This window comes from Blastomyces dermatitidis (assembly GCF_000003525.1).
Source record: "Blastomyces dermatitidis ER-3 genomic scaffold supercont1.7, whole genome shotgun sequence".
Classification (NCBI taxonomy): domain Eukaryota; kingdom Fungi; phylum Ascomycota; class Eurotiomycetes; order Onygenales; family Ajellomycetaceae; genus Blastomyces; species Blastomyces dermatitidis.
In genome coordinates this window covers 2,043,078-2,060,477 of record NW_025544780.1, presented here as the reverse complement: position 1 = coordinate 2,060,477, position 17,400 = coordinate 2,043,078, and the positions used below count along the sequence as shown (strand labels likewise).

The 17,400-nt window shown below is 43.7% G+C and overlaps 3 protein-coding genes across 5 annotated transcripts; 2 read left to right on the top strand and 1 right to left on the bottom strand.

Moving 5' to 3' along the window:
* Positions 1-6,166: 6,166 nt before the first annotated feature.
* On the top strand, positions 6,167-10,509 carry BDCG_06850. Of its 2 annotated transcripts, XM_045422609.1 has the most exons (2): positions 6,167-9,615; positions 10,175-10,509. In XM_045422609.1, exon 1 carries the CDS (start codon positions 6,829-6,831, stop codon positions 9,484-9,486), a length of 2,658 nt encoding a protein of 885 aa, XP_045281863.1. In that variant the 5' UTR covers positions 6,167-6,828; the 3' UTR covers positions 9,487-9,615; positions 10,175-10,509. The 2 variants fall into 2 exon arrangements, with proteins under 2 accessions (XP_045281863.1, XP_045281862.1); XM_045422608.1 differs by having other exon boundaries at positions 6,167-10,509.
* On the bottom strand, positions 10,130-12,735 carry BDCG_06849. Of its 2 annotated transcripts, XM_045422606.1 has the most exons (3): positions 12,279-12,735; positions 11,649-12,145; positions 10,130-11,537 (listed from the first exon to the last, which is right to left on the bottom strand). In XM_045422606.1, exons 1-3 carry the CDS (start codon positions 12,476-12,478, stop codon positions 11,143-11,145), a joined length of 1,092 nt encoding a protein of 363 aa, XP_045278208.1. In that variant the 5' UTR covers positions 12,479-12,735; the 3' UTR covers positions 10,130-11,142. The 2 variants fall into 2 exon arrangements, with proteins under 2 accessions (XP_045278208.1, XP_045281861.1); XM_045422607.1 differs by having other exon boundaries at positions 11,649-12,735.
* A 3,313-nt stretch (positions 12,736-16,048) lies between these two features.
* On the top strand, positions 16,049-17,353 carry BDCG_06848 (peptidylprolyl isomerase; the record flags this gene model as incomplete). Its single annotated transcript, XM_045422605.1, has 1 exon — positions 16,049-17,353. The coding sequence occupies one exon, from the start codon at positions 16,049-16,051 to the stop codon at positions 17,351-17,353; it is 1,305 nt and encodes a 434-aa protein (XP_045278207.1).
* Positions 17,354-17,400: the final 47 nt, after the last annotated feature.

Genomic DNA, 17,400 nt, shown 5'->3' with positions numbered 1-17,400 from the left:
AACTAGTGATGTCACGTGGCTTTGTTGATAATTCTCTTCAATTGCATCGCATAAGTTAACGGAAGATTATTTGGAGACACGACACGTAGCTGCAGCAGAGCTATTCTTATTTTCAGGTTTCCCGGACAAAAGTTGATGTTACAGGGATATTTATGAGAGCTCAGTTTCAAACACCTCCAGCACGAAATTGCATATTTATAATTAAGCAGCAATCAGTGGGTGAGCAATACATACAGGCAAAGTCCCCTGCTATTTAATCATTGCTTGCCAGTACGTTGCACCGAGGAACGGTTTTGTACCGGGTTTTCGCTCCAGGGTTTTTTTTTTTTTTTTTTTTTTTTTTTTTTTTTTTTTTTTTTTTTTTTTTTTTTCCTTCTTCCACCGTATCGCATGTATCCTAACTTGTTTTGACCAGGTGTGTTTGAAGCAAAGAAAGTGCAGTATCTTGGCAAGATTCCTTTAACCATCAGAATACTCCGGATACTACTTCCACTAGGGCCACCCACCCCCAAGTCAAAAAGCCGCTCAATTGACATGGCTAGTTATTCGGAATCGGAGAAGACCGAGTCTCGGGGTGACACCAAGAACCGGTACCCTCTTGCCAATCGTTTTTAAGGCTGAATGTGGGGGCTCAGCTGAAGATCAAGGAAGATCTAGCTCCATGATGCGCGAGAAAGGAATTGAGAAATTCCATGCTAGATAGCTGCCCCCGGTCCAGCTTTCCTCTTCTACCACAGTGGATGTATGTACATGTACATGTACTAAGGACTGCTATCTTGCAGCTGGATCCAAAAGCAAGGGGGACGGATATTACTTCCTCAGCCACCACAGGCAAAATTGCTTGTTAGCTTCACATTGCGTAACATGCATGTGAATTGAGTATGTATGTATGAACCTGTGCTGCATACCCTCTCCTCTCCTGGGTCCCAATGCTGTCAGAAGCAGTGAGTGATTTGGTTCACATGTGTGGAATAAAGAATACTCTTCCCAATGATTTCAGAGAAAAGAAGAAATCCACAGATTTCGCATTGGGATAACTATCATCAAGATATTCAAAAGTGATGGCTGTCAAGCATCATTCTTGCATCACTTGAATTGAAGCCATGATAGCATCCAGAGCATGGGTTCTATCAAATAGAATTTATTGACCTTCAATGTGGAGCGGATTCAACTTTCTCCTGTCTGTGAGTCGCAATCAATTTGATTCTTGATTTTGAGTTTCCCTTCTCATAAAATTTGATGCAGTTGAAGAACTATGAGGGATATTAGCTGGTTTCAAGCAATCACAAAGCACAAAATGGATAACTCATAGTGTAGCCGATGTCACCAACCCAATCATCAGTGTTTTGAGGTGGAACAAGAAACGCAATCATGATGGGTATGGGTTTGCGCAAACCGGCGGCAGTAGCTGCAGATTTAGTGACCTGTGGCCCCTGACAAGCAGATTTGCATACATATTTCTCTTCAGCCGATCTCGAAGTGAAAATTGATACAAGAAATGCTTTGCCACTCGAAATCCTCCCTCTATCCGTTACAACATTCCTCTATTGACGTCTACTCCAACAGAGTACAGAGGAGGAGTTGTTTTTGCCTTTCTCTTGAATGAAGTCATAACCCTTATCGACATTGAAGAATTAACATTGTTCTCTGTATCTTTCGTGCGCTTTGTCGAGAATAAAATTGCATGCGTTGAGTCTGCACTCACTCCGGTGTCAACCGTCAGCAGCAAAACCCGAACATGTACCGGCCGAAGGTTCGTTCGGCTCCAACAACCGAACCGGCTTTAACTACATAAATATATTCCTCTCAGTCGGAGCAAGGATTTATTTTCGAACTTAGTTATATTGCTATCCTCTTGGAAATTTCCCTCAAATCTGCAAGCTGCTGACCACCAAAACCCTAAAATCATATATAGGTCCTGTGCCTAGACTCTGCGGATGAAACCCCATGGTTATTAGTTGAAACACGTTTCTTGAAAGATGTCAAAAGCCGAGCGCATTTTTTAAAATTGGTTTAAGCCCCGTGATACGTGAAATTTTGGCGTACACGAGTCAAATGGATTTTTTGCAGGTTTTACAGTGTAAAAGCTTAATTAATTCCACATAATACCCATCATACAGGCACACTCCAGCGATACTAGTCCTATTGTAGTTAATATATTACTATATATGATTTAGTCAGACTTGGCTTTCAGACTTTGAGCTAAAGACAAAATGTAACTTCATCTGAACCATACACTAGTTACTACTACTACTGCATATCCTACCCACTCTAGTAACAAGTTGGAGGGGCGGGCGGCCAACATTCCGGAGCCCCAGGTGAGGTGGGAGGGACAGAGCGGCTGGCTTGAAGAACATATCTTATCTACCTGCATACATATATGTAAAACCACTGTAGTCAACAGCCAATGTGCAGATACAGATACATACATACAGACATACACTGCATGTTTTATGTCAATGAAATCATGCCATGCAATGCCACAGCATGCCATGTCTATGAAGCAGTATCCATCATCTGCATCCTCGGTGAAGCGAGAAAAGAGAACAAATACCCCCGTTGCTGCCTTTCTTGAAGAGTCAGGGTTTGAGCATGACACGGGCGGATAAGGGTAGATAACTGAGGTGCTTGGATATAATAAATTTGAGAGCTGTATTTGGGCACTCTTTTGCTTTCACGCCGGGCATAGATTGGTGATCTTCGATATCTAATACTCTCATATAAATGCCTACCCAGGACACAATTGTACAGACAACGAAATCCATCCAAATCCAGTGCTATATTCACATCTTCCCTCACAAGGTCTCCGCTCCCTGCAAACGTCAGCATACATATACTATGGAGGAACAACCAGGATTCCCCTCATCCTTCCTACTAATCCTACATTTATAGATCTCTGTCAGAGATTATAAAAGTTAATGCCAGTAAATGAAGAGATAGTAGATAGAATGCGTCCCGCTCATCCCTCGCTATTATTTTAAACAATGTCGTCCCTCGAAAGTGTTCAAAAAATAACGCCCCCACGTCCCCTTCTAATTTTTCCCTTGCTCAGAACAAGGGAACCCCGGCGTGCACCCCGGATGCTGAAGGGCCGGCCTGATGATGATCTTCCATGGATGTTGGTTCTTGGGGAGATAATTATGTTACGCTTTTCGAACATGAAAATAAAAAAAAACATGGGATTATACAGAACTGGGGATATTATTTTAAGCAACACATATTTATCCTGCATGTTTGTTTCTTACCAGATAAATGTCATTTTTCGCAGACGAGCTTCAATCAAAGCTGGGAAGAAAGATTAATATAGATGAATATATTCATTGCCAGTCTCAGCTGCAGAAGTCTGTCAGCTATAATGAATAATATTTTCCAGTGAGAAGCAAGTTTTCAATCATTCAGTATGTTGAAAACCAACTCACATCAAGAACTGTAGAAGCTGCTCATAGGAAAGTACTATTTAAAAGAAAAAGCATCAGAGAGAAGAAAACAGCATTACTTGATGAAACATGATGAATACAGCGCTGAATTGATATATTGATGTTACTCATGAGTCATGTTCTTCAGAGTAAACTGTTTGATATACAGCATGGTTATAAGCTGCCGCTCTGCTCTAACTCCACTAGGCCAAAAAGACCATAAGACGACTGGCTCCTGCTAGCCGCACCCGGTCACCCATCCTTACAGCGTACATAGTGGTGGCTTGCCTGCTACCATATTATTAACGACAAAGCTCAATTGATTTAACTTGATTATGTATACACAGTGTGAGCTGATTTGTTTGATGTGAGGAATTCTCTCTTGTTCTTCTGTTATACATACCTTAAAGCAAAGACAAAATGTCAACAGGGAATAGATATATTCCAATACCATTATTATAAATTTCCACACTCATTATTGACTGAGCATACTCTGTGTCAAACCAAACCTGTCAATCTCTTTCAGACCCAGCAAGTTTTATCTAATCAAACACAGCACTTTGAGAATTCAAAAATGATCAAAATGAAGAGGAAAAATGAGATACAATAATTCTCTGTATCATCTTGAGTCATTTGTTCAAGGCTTATCTTGCTTAAGACATGATTCTTTCACTTCACTTTCAAAAAGTGAACTGTAAAACTACTTGTTAACTCATAACATACACAGAGAAGCTCAATTAAACAAGAAATTAATAGCATATTATAGAGCAAGCTCATATGAAGTAAGTGTCAGAACAGAGTTACCTCTACTTGCATATATGGACTTCTTATAAACAATCAGCATCTAATTGTGAGAACAAGCAGGAGTATAGTAAAAACTTGTTCATTGCCTTGAGTGGCCCTCTACAACATTCCACCTTTCTCAATGAATCAAGCTAGATTCTTGCTTGCTTGCTTCCTGCCAAAATAAACTCATTGTATTCATCAATACCATTGCATACAACCCATTCTTTCATCCTGACAATTTTTGCAAAAAACTGATACACCCGCGCTCAGCCAACCTTGCGGATGGAAGTGCAAAATGGGATTTTTGCAGTCGATCCTCATAGCACCTCCACTAAGTGCCCCAGTAGCGCATCCATGGATACTAGCGGAGCCCCCAGAAGCGAACGCAACCTACGCAGTACGTAGTAAACAAGTGACAGCCGCTGATTGGCAGCGTTTGGCGGCGGTTCAGGCTGGCGGCTGGCAGTGATTGGCAATTTGCAATTTGGCATTGTGGGGGAAAGTGGCCCAGGTGAGGTGTCCTTGTTGCTGTTCTTTAGCATCCAGGGGTGTGAGAGGGCATTTCTCTTTGATAGGATAGGGTAAAATTAGTAGTTATAGGCTGGTCACTATGGTTTTTTTTTAAGCTTTATACTGATTACGACCTATACTTATTAAATTCAGAAAAGTACAGTCTGTGGTGGTAGAATGACGCTGCTCTTTGTCAAGTCAAAAAGGGACTCGGGAGCCGGGAGCTCCGGCGACGGTCCAAACGTTGTCGGTGGGAGCTGAAACAAGCGACGTAATTACGAATTTACGAGCCGGAGATCTTGAACTATTTGATGCGCGCCAGGGTCAGTAGTAGTAGTACTCCGTAGTGAGATCGTCGAAACGAATTCATTAACGGGTCAAAACATTTGGTTTTCTGCGTCATGGAAGTAGATCCCATGTTGATACTGAGCTTGCTGGATATGTAGCTATATCTCTGCTCATGATTGGATTTTGTGAGAACGACTAAACTCCCGTCCCGGTTTGGGATAGTTAGTTATGTTTTGAGGATCTTTTCAATATAAATAATAATAATAATAATAATGTGGATGATAATGCACGCGCTGCGCCACAATAGTATATGAAAACCTCGATTCGCACATGACATATGTGGATCATGTGGAGCGTGGAGTGGAGGAGAGGAGATATTGTTAATATCACCAACCTTGGTATTAAATAATATATTAATATAAAACTGACTTTTTTACTCTAAAAATGACAAGATCGTTAATACTACCTAAGACGGATAAGACAGCGGTGACAATGTGCCAAGCAAGTTCTTCAGGAACAAGAATCAACAGCCATGCATGCAGCAGCACACAGGGGACTCAGCAGCACTTAGACCGGGCAGTTTGCCCGTGCTTTGGATAAGCTCGCAGGGACGAACAGGCAATTCCCTGCGCACTTGAAGCTGTCGAGGGGATGGAGTATGGATTCAGGATGTCGATCCGGGTACGGTACGGATCTGTGTACATATTTAGTACAGAATACAGAGTTAGGAGTATTAGAGATTCGAGGAAGATGTAACTTAACGGAGTAAAGTAATACTATTTAATATTGAAAAAATACCATTCCACCACGCCAATCTGACCTGGCCCGGGCGTACAGAGCAGGCGGAAATACAATTGAGTGTCTCATACGCAGGAGAACGGAGGAACTTGGTAATAAAAGTCCGGTACCTTCGCCGTCCGTTCCCGTAACGTACCGAGAATTTGTCAGGTACGTACCGAGTAGGTTACCTATTTCATTATTACAAGACACAAGGTTACCAGCGTGCAGCCAATCAGCGTGTGTCTCGCTCCCCCCCAAAATTGCCCTCCCGCGATTTCCCGAGGGACTAGCTGCATGACTAATCCATCCCGCGCCGTCCCTTGCCTTGTGTTGGTGTTGGTTGCTGGGTCTTGGCGGCAGCGTTTCCCTTTTGGCTTCTTCGTCCGCTCTCTGTCTTGTCTTGTCTCTATCTCAACATCTTCATTTTCCATCTCTAACCTCTTCTTCCTCTTCTTCCTCTTCTTCCTCCCCTTCCTCCCCCTCCCCCTCCTCTCCTCCTACGCTTTTATCCACATCTTCTTCCTTTTCTTCTCGTTCATTTCTTCATACTTTCCCTCTGTCCACCATTTCGCTCCTTTCCTAGTCCCACCCTGTCTCCTGGCCATTCGTCGTGGCCGTCCGCTCCTTACCGTCTCTCTCTCCTTCACTTTGTGATCAATAGCTTATGACAGCCTTCTGACGAATATACCTTCTATCTAATTGCAACTCCCGTCCCTACTGTTGTATTCTCTGGCATTCACCGCTCGACGGGTTACGGTCCCTGTCCACATCTCTACGCTGCCGAAGCCGCCTCTGCCGGGAGGGGCCAAATGTATATTTGGAGTGAATAACGGCGGGCTGCCTGAAAGAAGAAGGGGTTGTGTTGTGTTGTGTTGTCTTGTGCCTAGGGCTTAGCCGGAGGCAATCTTCGCGATAACAATATCTAAATTTCCGTCATTCTGCTGGACAGGTGAAGTTAGTTGTTAATCGCCTGTTTATATCTCGTGGAGAGCAAAAATATTTTAGCCTGCGTGAACGAGTACTGCACCGGCTGGCGCTGGTACTGTTCATGATGACTTCTCTATCTCTTTCCTCTGCCCAGGCTCAGCATCTGTCCCTGGATTCCTCGAGGACCTCTTACGACATGCAGAATTCCCGGCGTCTGTCAGCCACTATTCCAGCGCCTAACCCGCCGTTCGTTTTCCCACAACACGAGCCTCCGTCTCCCAAGCCCACGTCTAATCGTTCACCTGCTCCGCTTCCTGCCTTTTCATTTCCGCAGGCGCCTGATCCAGCTGCTTCTTCTACGTCTCCCCCACCCACGACACCAAATTTACGTCCTGTCGGCCATCGTCGACGTCCAAGTGAACTGAATGGCAGTGAACCTGTAGGGTCATTAGGGCCGCCAATGTTGGAGAGCAATGTGCTTCCGACGCCGCCACCTCTTCCCACGCCAGGACCAGGCCTGAGTGGCCCTGGCCCTGGGCGACGTGGCCACCACCATCGTCGGTCCGCTGCCATTTCGAGCATGGACTTGACAACAATTACAAAAGCGTTCCCGCCAATACCAGTGGGAGGTAGCGCGCCAGTAACTCCTGCAGATCTTAGACAGCAACATGCGCTGAACGAGGATATAGCCAGACCGAGCTCCCGTTCATTCCCTAACTTGACCCCACATACACCTCCCATCTCCCCCGGCTTGAGTCTCTCCATCCCGAATTCGAATTCAAATCCTCGTAGTCAGATGGCGAAATCCTCTCCCAGCTCACATCGCCCGCTCTCAACCATTTCCTCAGAGGGTAGCATGTCTACCGTCTGTCACCATGGCCATGGAAGTAGGGCATCGTCAGCTGCTAATACGATAACCACAGAAAAGCCACAGACTCGTCCGAAAACAGCTGGACCTTCACTGGACCAAATCCACGGGACATCCGACTCAACAAACGAAAATCCACCCCAAAAAAGACCACTTTCTGCTTCTGCGTCCGTTGCTGGTCTGAACAAGTCTTCATCTGACGCTCCAGAACTCCCTCCTCTCAAGAAGAATATAATTGAAGGATATAACAAGTTCACTAATATCTCCATATCCAAAAAGGGTTCCGCTTCACTTCCAAAACTAGAGCCCACTGCATCTAGTCAGGATCGACCCCGAACTTCACCAGAGAGGAAGCCAAGCAAGAAGCCGAAGAAGGTACGTTCATGGGCTGGTATTCTGACGCGAAAGGCGAAGAAGCGCTCAAAAAAGCCGCTGTCGAGAAAAGCACCGACTCCTCCGCCCATTCTTAGTCGAACCAACTCGGAAATCGGGTCAATGGCGGAAATCAACTTTGATGACGATAATGTGATTATTTTACGGACACCTACGCTACCTGATGCTCCTAGAAATTTGGATACCACTGAAACAAAGGATACATTTTCACTGGAATCCTCTTGGAAACCACGAAGCTTTTATGAACAAGGAACAGATTCCGATATGTTTAGCCCTGTAATCGACTTAGACGCTGCTCTTGGACCTTTTAATACCCCAGAAATGGGATCTGACCGTAATTCTGGAAGTGGATTCTCTGCTGCTACAAAACGTATGTACAGTGGTGGCCGAAGAGGAGAATTTGTTGGACCGGAAATGCGGTATCATCGTCGTGCAGAAAGCGCTCCGGAAATGCCTCCCTTTGATCGCAGTGCACTTGGACTCGGCAGGTTCGGTGGAACATCGACTCTTACGAACCCAGACGTTTTCTATGAAGAGGAGGAAGATGCTTTCCTTGCTGAAACAGATGTTGCTGAATCACCTAGTTCAGTGTCCGAGACATCCTCACCTGTAGCTTCAAATGACGAAGCAAATCACTCGTTTGAGAGTAATTCGTCTGCCACAGTGACAGGTGCACCTTCGAAAAATAATGAGAGCAATTCGTTATCGCCACCTAGTCTTGGTATTGAAGCTATGGATTCTAAGAATCCCCCAGTCGCGGTTGCTGACACAGATTGCGAGACAGCCAGCAGTCATCCCGGGCCATCCCAAATTGAGGATTCTCCACTTACTCCAAGTTCAATTGCGACTGGGATATGTGGCCATTCACACAACTCCCAACGGTCTGACGATATCGAGATAGTAGAAGTCGAGAATTGGCCGATGTCAGCTGAGAAGCCTACAATTCTTCCGGATAAACGCCCTTCCACGTCACCGGATTATGTCTACTCGACGATGCCCAAAACCCCCGTTCCGGACGTTCCCGTCCTCAGCTTCCCGTCCCCAAACGCCTCCAATATCTCATTCGAACCTCCCCGATTAACAACTGCTTCTTCAACAATGACGGATCGAGACCGCCAGACATTCCATTCTGGCTACAGCATGGACCCGGGCACATCCGATTATAACTATCGCCACGACTCTGCCGAAGATGTCCCATCCCTAACTAGCAGTGCTTCCACCACAACGGGTACCATGCCCAGGTTTTCCTCTAGCTTCTACGCCCGTGGCCCCGGCGACCGAGCCTCCTCGTTTTCCGCAGCCACATCCCGACGAACCAGTCGCTCGAATGCACCCAAACGGTCCAGCCTGGTCAGTCTTTCCAAGCTCGTCACGGGGAGCACCGGCGAGAAATCGAAGCTTAGTTACGAGGAGAAAGCACCGCGCGACGACACTGAGAAGAGTAAGAAAAAGGGGCATCGGATTAGTCGGTTGATGCATTTTTGGAGGGCGAAGGAGAAGCAAAGGGAAACTGATTGATTCTACTACCATTACCAATATCAACGCCTCTACCCTCTCACCTCCGTTGTTTGAGTTTATATCATGAGCATCATCAACCATAAGAACCGAAAATATTCTGACAGTAAAAGAGCGATCTGTCCGGTTTATGTATGTGAAAGTCATATTTTTGCTTTTGCTCTTTTTTGTTCTACCATCTTGCACTTTTTCATCTTAACTTCATTTCAACATCATCATTTTTTGCAGCTTCTACTTTTATTAGTCTCTTCATTTCTAGTTTCCGTTTTCCTTTCCTTTTCTTTTTTTCTTTTTTTCCCGTTCTCATTTTCATTTCCGTCTTAAATTCCCCCTGTTGCTCTATTTGTCTTTCGATTCTCATTACATTCTGTCTCGTTTGCTCGACATTTTAATTTCCTTTTTTTTTCTTTTTTCACTTTCGGCTGGCGGCGTAAACATCAGGCAACAACGATATCATGGATGGGACCCATTGACTTATGGAGGCTTTTTTTCTTCTTTCCATTTAATTCTTTTATTGCAATATTTTCTTTCCCCTGCTTTTACCAATCAATAAATCATCTCTCTCTTATCAGTTTTCTTTTCTTTCTTCCACAGACATTCATTTACTCAGTCAACTGTATGGTTTTCCTCTTTTCTGAGTTAGTTTTTGGTTTTTACTTTTATGTTCCGCTCGTTCTAATCATGAAGACAGGAAGAAGGAAAGAAAGAATAAAGAAACTAGACCATAGCATCGCTATAGGGAAAAAAATACAGAATAATGTTTCTTTTCGTTACTCTTTATTGATACCTATAGATAGTATGTATGTACTCTGTAGTCTGTAATGTATAGGTATAGGAGGAATGTATGTATCAGAGGAAATTCGCTCCCTACTTAGATATTTCTACCCATCTTCTTTCGGACAGGTATGGTATATAGAGACTAATATGTGGAGATAAGTCTTCCCGTGATAGCCCATACATACATAGGTTATGATTTCCGCTCAACTGATGAATTAGATAGGTATTATCACAGCTGATATGTTTCTTATAAATCCATTCTACCGCCTTTTCTTTGAATAAAATAAACGGGGTATGGTATGTTTCTTGTTAGATGCTACACATGGGGGAAGGGTATTAGACTCGCGGATTAAGGTATAGTGGGCTGAAAAAAGAAAGGGGAAAAAAAAAAGAACCAACTCGTAATCGCGCCCGCCGGCCGTCTTGTCAGTTTCCATATATCCGTCCCCTCCCCCAGTACGTACGTCCGTACGTATGTACATGTATGTATGTATGTATGTAAATGATAAAATACCATCCTATATGTACACTACACAAGGCAAATTTCATCTAGCAATGATCCACACCACACATGGAACGTGAGAAAATCCAGCCATCAATAAATGATTAAATAAAAAAGATAACAGAAGAGATATAAAAAATAACAAGGCAAGACAAGCAACGCACACACACACACACACACACACACACACAGATATATATATATATGTTTATATATATATCACCGCTCCAACGCCCCCGGCGAAATCGTCAAGATGACCACCAGACAACTAACCATCAGCGACCCCGCAATGAACGCCACAAGGGCAATGCTGCCCCTGCTCGCGGGGAACTTGCCGCGGATAACCCAGTACTGGCCCTCGAAGTATCTGTGGAAGCCGATCAGGAGGACCACGATGGCAATGCTGAGGAAGGTGGCGCCGAGCGGCTTGCCGAGGCTGCGCATGCGTTTGCCGCTTTGGATGTGTAGGAGGATATCGTTGGCGGCTGTTTGAGATGGGGGTTGTGTGGGTTGTTTTGCTGCTGGGAGGTGGTGGTCGGAGATAAGGTCGGCGGGGAGAGGGGGGGGGGAAGGATGTATTGGTGTTCGGAGTAGAGGGGGTTGTTTGTGGAGAAAGGGGGTGGGGGTTGTTGTTGTACTTGTGCTTGTGAAGGGTCGAAGAGGAGATGGGCGTTTGATTCTGAGATGGTGCTGTTTAGGCGGAAGAGTTGGGTGACTGCGATGCCGATCGAGGCGAAGGCGAGGGATGTGCGGAGCCAGGCGAGGAATGTGCGTTCTGTGTTGGTTTTTTTGGGGGGGTGGTTAGTTTAGTTTTCTTCCTCTTGTTTTTAAGGATGGATGATGAGATGAGATCCGCAGCTCCCATCACATGGGATGATATATTTACCAAGTGCCAAATGATCTCTTGCGACGCTCCCCTTATTCTCCAGCTCGACACTGCCGTATTTTTCCACTATCCGCTTATACTGGCGAGATATGGCTCCTGCTCCTCCTTCTCTTGCATTGCTCGACCCTTGCTCATCAGGTCCATTATCACGCCCGTGCATAGATGCTTTCCGTTGTGGTTGTGGAGTTTGCGCGGGTTGCTGTGAATAATCGCCACCAGCATACTCAGTCGATCGATAATTCCTCTCCGTCCCTCGACCATTGGATGTTGCAATCGGGGTATCTTCGCTTGGAGCGGGAGTAGAGGTAGAAGCCACCTGACGGGTGGAATGGTGACCTGAGCGGGAGGAGGAGAGGGAATCGGAACTGGTGCTCAGAGACCGCTCGTAAGGGTTCTCGTCGCTATGCCGTTTTGTGGCGGAAATCATTTTCCCCGCGCCAGCGACGGGGTCTGGCATTTCATAACCCGGCTTACGGCGGATGGGGATGAGGAAGTGGCTAGGAAGAGAGTCTCAGATATGCGGAGAAGACGTGGTGGAGGCGCGATATCGAGAACTGGGTACTCGGTAAAAGAGAATGAGATGTAGTGTAGCTACACTCTCAGGGACGGATGGGTGAACGGATAACAAACCTCTCCCTCTTCCTCCGCGGATTCGATCCCAAGTAAAACTCCAGGTTAATTAAGTTCGCTCTTCTTTTTTGGTATTTCGTTGCTTTCGCCCTATCAGAGCCAGCAATCCGCCAAACCTCCCAGGTTTGCTGTTTTGTGGTTCTCTTGCGTCTTGGGATCTTTGCCAGCTGCAGATGATCCGAACATTCGACAATCGTCATTGGTGAGAACACGTGCTTGGCATTGCCCTAATGCAAGCCCTGGGTTTTGGCCAGAGACATTGAGCAACAACAGGTTGAAGGACTACCATGAGGGGCCAAACAGCGCTTTCGAGGTGAGTGTTTGGGTTCTGCGTGGGTTAATTACGGACTGTGGAGTAAAAACACTGCTCGGGTAAGCTCATAAATGTATCCTGCTATCTTTGTATGTGTATATATACATATATCAATCCTCTCAATTCTGTACGTCGGCATGAATCAGGGACGCCAGTTGATCACGAGACCACTCGAGCTCCCAGCCCGTCTTATCAACTGGAACAGGGATGAGGAAGTGTGTCGGCTAAGAGCTATAGCCTATCTTATGCATGGGTATATACATAGATAGTTCTTGGTATTTGGGAGTGGCGGGGCTTTTGAACATCTCATATTGAGGAGGGGATTGATTGGTTTTAGAGCATATAAACGGTATGGAAAACGAGATTTTCGGCAATAGATTATCTCAGTTTTATTTGACTTATGTTCTAACCGTGCCATGCTTACTCACTCTCTGTAGTGAGTGCGCCACAGCGTACGGAAAACCACACTGTAAAGAAAATATTTTCAATATCTTCATTCTTCATCTTCAAATAATCATCATTAATTATAATCATGTCTAAATCTTCTAATTACACTGAGAAGCAGTTGCAAAGAGCTGTTGACATGTACAAAAGCAATTCAAAATTAAAAATCACATCTCTGTCATGAGAATTCAAAGTCTCATATATCATCTTGTATGAGAGAATCAACAGGAAGAAATCAAGGACTATGAGAATTCCACTGAATTGAGCATTGAATGACAGCCAGAAAGAGGTAATTAAGATATGAATTCATTAATTGAATATTAATTTTTACTCATTCATCATTGAGTATATCAAAGCTGTCATGAACTGCATATTAAGACAGTATTATACAGATTCAGAGACTGCACCTCTCATAGTAAGCAAGATATGAATATATCAATTCATCAAATGCCTGTCAGATTATAAATGAGTCAAGCAAAAACCCATGAATTTAAAATGAGTGTCTTATAAGAATATAAGCTTCATTATCAACTGATTTAATTGATATAAAGCTGTCTTCAATTAATATCAATTTTTTCACTGTGATATCTACAACTTTGATGAGATTGAATTTCAAGAAGAAGAAGAACATGAATAGTGAGTTATAACTATCTTTAAAGACATGAATTCCATCATACAGTCATCATACTTCTGTGAGTTAATAACAGTGATGAAGTGTATCAGTGCAGATAACACAGTATTGAATTCATTGATTATAATAAAATCAAAGATTTATCTAGAGAATTGATATACACACTTCAACTTATCTGATAACTACATCATCATCACATCTGAGTCTGACTTTATAAATGATGAGATTGAATTTGAATAAATCAAGTGATTCAATAAGATGATAAAAAAGCATCAAATGAGCAGTCATTGACTGCTATTAATAAATAATCATGATTCTCATCTCATAGAAGAATTCATTCAATACTGTGATCTTCATAAGATTATTCTGTTTGAATTCTCATCTCATATAAGTCATATTCTATAATCTCTTGATAATGTATCTTTTCAGCAGTATAAGTATTATCATACAAAAGCAGTTAATAAGACTGTCTGCTACAGATATGAGTAGTATAATGATAGATAATTTCTTATTAATCTGAAGAGCATCTGACTGTAAGTATTCAAACCTGATACTGTGAGAGCTGGCTTTACTGACTGTGAAATGTATCCAGTTAATTATAATATAATTCTCAATTGATTAAGACCTCTTATCATTGATGATGCTCTGAATCTCAACATATATGATAATGATAGTGATGTATGCAATCACTTTATTTCATCATCTGCAGATTAATCATTAACTGCCTCCTTGCAATTAATCTTCTCAGAGATGGTTGTAAAACTATGTCATTAAATTAATACAGCAGTCAAGGTCTTAGAAGATGTGAAGAATACTCTTACACCTGGTTTGATAAGACAGTTGAACAAGATCTTCAAGAGTAGCATGATTCAGGCAGAATTGAATATGTATCATGAGAATGAACTTGCAGATCATTATTAAGCAAATAGATATCAGATTGTCAAATCCTCTCACAGACAGATGCAAGTAGGTGAAGTCCTCACTATTAAGAATATCAATCACAAGATTGCGACCTGTAGAGCAGATGAGATGAAAAAGATGTTCAATAAGACTCTTCAATTGATTGAAATCAAACCTATAAAATCTACAGCCACTCAACCACAACAAGATAATTCTATAGAATCTCAACTTACAGTGAATTCTACACCTTCTAATGAGTATATAGATAATCTTTATATTATAGATAGATGTGATGATAATTATTAATTAATTTTTGAAGATTACTATATTCAAAATATTTTCTTTACAGTGTGGTTTTCTGTATGCTGTGATGCACTCACTACAGAGAGTGAGTAAGCATGGCACGGTTATATCATTTACTTGCTATACTATAGATATTCTAAATCACCACTCTATCTTAATTATCTCCACCAGCTTTTGAAGGCGCTAACATGTCCCATATATTGCTTCACTACAATTAACTACAGTTTATCTCTCCCATACAAAGCATTCAACTACCAAATGTACTGTAAATAAGTTCCGCGAAAAGAAAGAATACTGTGGAAAGATAATGTGAGCATCATCCAGACACAAGTTTACGCCTTATGATGCTTAATTGATGCCAGCTGCGAGTCAGGCACAATTATTGGCATCTGAATAGTAGGCAGAGCAAGGACTGGTTTGAGCAGTGTTATTATGAGCACTTAACATTCAAAATTTGCATTGATTAAAATACCAGTATTTCTCCCATGTTAAACAGTGAAAATTCAAGAATGGCAAAGGTTCTTGAGAGCCAATCACCTTCAATTGGTAGAGAGATATGAATAGTTATAACTTTCTTGACTGAAGACAGAACCTTTACACTTGAAACAGAATTGAATGCTTCAGCTATCTCATATGATGATGGATATTTTGAGGGGCTGTCTTTGTTTAAGTTGTCTTTTCATGATTGACTAATAATATCTTCAACTTATAGTTAGTTACTGGACAGGGTCATCTGCTAAGCATGATAAACTGAAGTACCAGCAGATGACACACATACACACATCTCCTCACGAGTCACATCTCATCACATCTCATGATGGAACCAGGCAGACAGTGGTCATTTCTCAATCTAACATTCAAATTGATCATGCTTATAGTCATGATGAGTATTGTGTCAATATTATATATGTCTTTGTCTTTTCTTCATTTCCTCTTCTCTCTCCTTTTCGCCGAGCATGGAATGACGTAATAGAAATACCACTTGTGTAAAATACACTAGTCCTGATGGGATTTAGAGGAAGATCAATGCACGGGCCATGCGGAGGCGGCTGGGCTGCTTAGTCACCAGCCTAGGCGGCTCAAACATCTTTTGCCTTTTGCTGGAACAAGTTACAACTCACTCGAGGATTGATCTGAAATGCTCCCGCAAACTGCTTCAAAACGCAGCACACTGTAATCATGGCATCCTCGATATCACAGCAGTCTAACTCGACTTTTCCTCCCGCCGGAAAGATAGACCTCTCAAAAAAGCTCTCAAGACCAGCAGGCAAAGGTCGCCTTCGCGGTCCCCAGTCATCCCAGGAACCCCCGCCTGAGACTCCAGAACTCCCCAAACCAATCAGCCGAAAATCTGTCCAGTACATACATCCAGTATCCCGAATACTATCCCCCGAGGACCATGAAGCATTCCTATCCTCTCCCACATACACCCTAGTCCTCGCATTTATCTTCAACCTGTCCGACAGCGTCAGGTTCAAGCCCATATCCGCTATCGGAAAACTACCCTCTTCGCCCATCGCCCTCAAAATCCTCAATATTCTTTCTTCCATAGAAGCCCTTGTCGAGAAGCACCCATCCCTCGATCAGAATGGCTCCCGATTTGGCAACCCCGCCTTCCGCTCGCTTTTCGATGATGTAGCAGCGCAAAGCCCACATTGGCAGCGGGATATCATCAATACCCTTGATGATAATAATGACGATGATAATGCAGCAGTAGTAGACGAGTTATCGACATATCTAGTGGACTCACTAGGCTCCCGTAGCCGCCTCGACTACGGCTCCGGCCACGAGCTGAATTTCGTCATGTGGCTCCTATGTTTGTACCAGCTGGGTTTACTCGAGCGGGAAGAGTTCCCCATCCTCGTGCTCCGCGTCTTCGTTCGATACATGCACCTCCTGCGCCGGATACAGGCAACTTACTACCTTGAGCCTGCCGGATCACATGGCGTGTGGGGCTTGGACGACTACCATTTCCTTCCTTTCCTGTTTGGCGCTGCCCAGCTCATCGGCCATCCTTACATCACCCCTCTGGGCATCCATAACAAAGCCATCTTGGACGAAGAAGGGGATGACTGGATATACCTGGAACAGGTCCGATGGGTGGACAGCGTGAAAACGGTCAAGGGTCTGCGCTGGCACAGTCCCATGCTCGACGATATCTCCGGCGCCAAGAGTTGGCAAAAGGTCGAGTCGGGTATGAAGAAGATGTTTATCAAGGAGGTTCTGGGGAAGTTGCCGATTATGCAGCATTTCATGTTTGGTGGGCTGATTCCAGCTGTGCCTGGGATGGGGGAGCGGAAGGAGAGTTTGGGACAGTCACTTGGTGATGGGGATGCTCATGGCCATAAGCATGATCACTCAAAAAGGGCAACGGACTACTGGGGTGATTGTTGTGGCATCAAAGTTCCCAGTACAGTTGCTGCTGGGGAAGAAATGCGGAAGAGGATGGGCGGATCTACCCTGCGACCGATCCCCTTTGACTAGAACTAATTTCCCCCTCTGGTTGTTATCCCTTCAGATCTAGACAACCA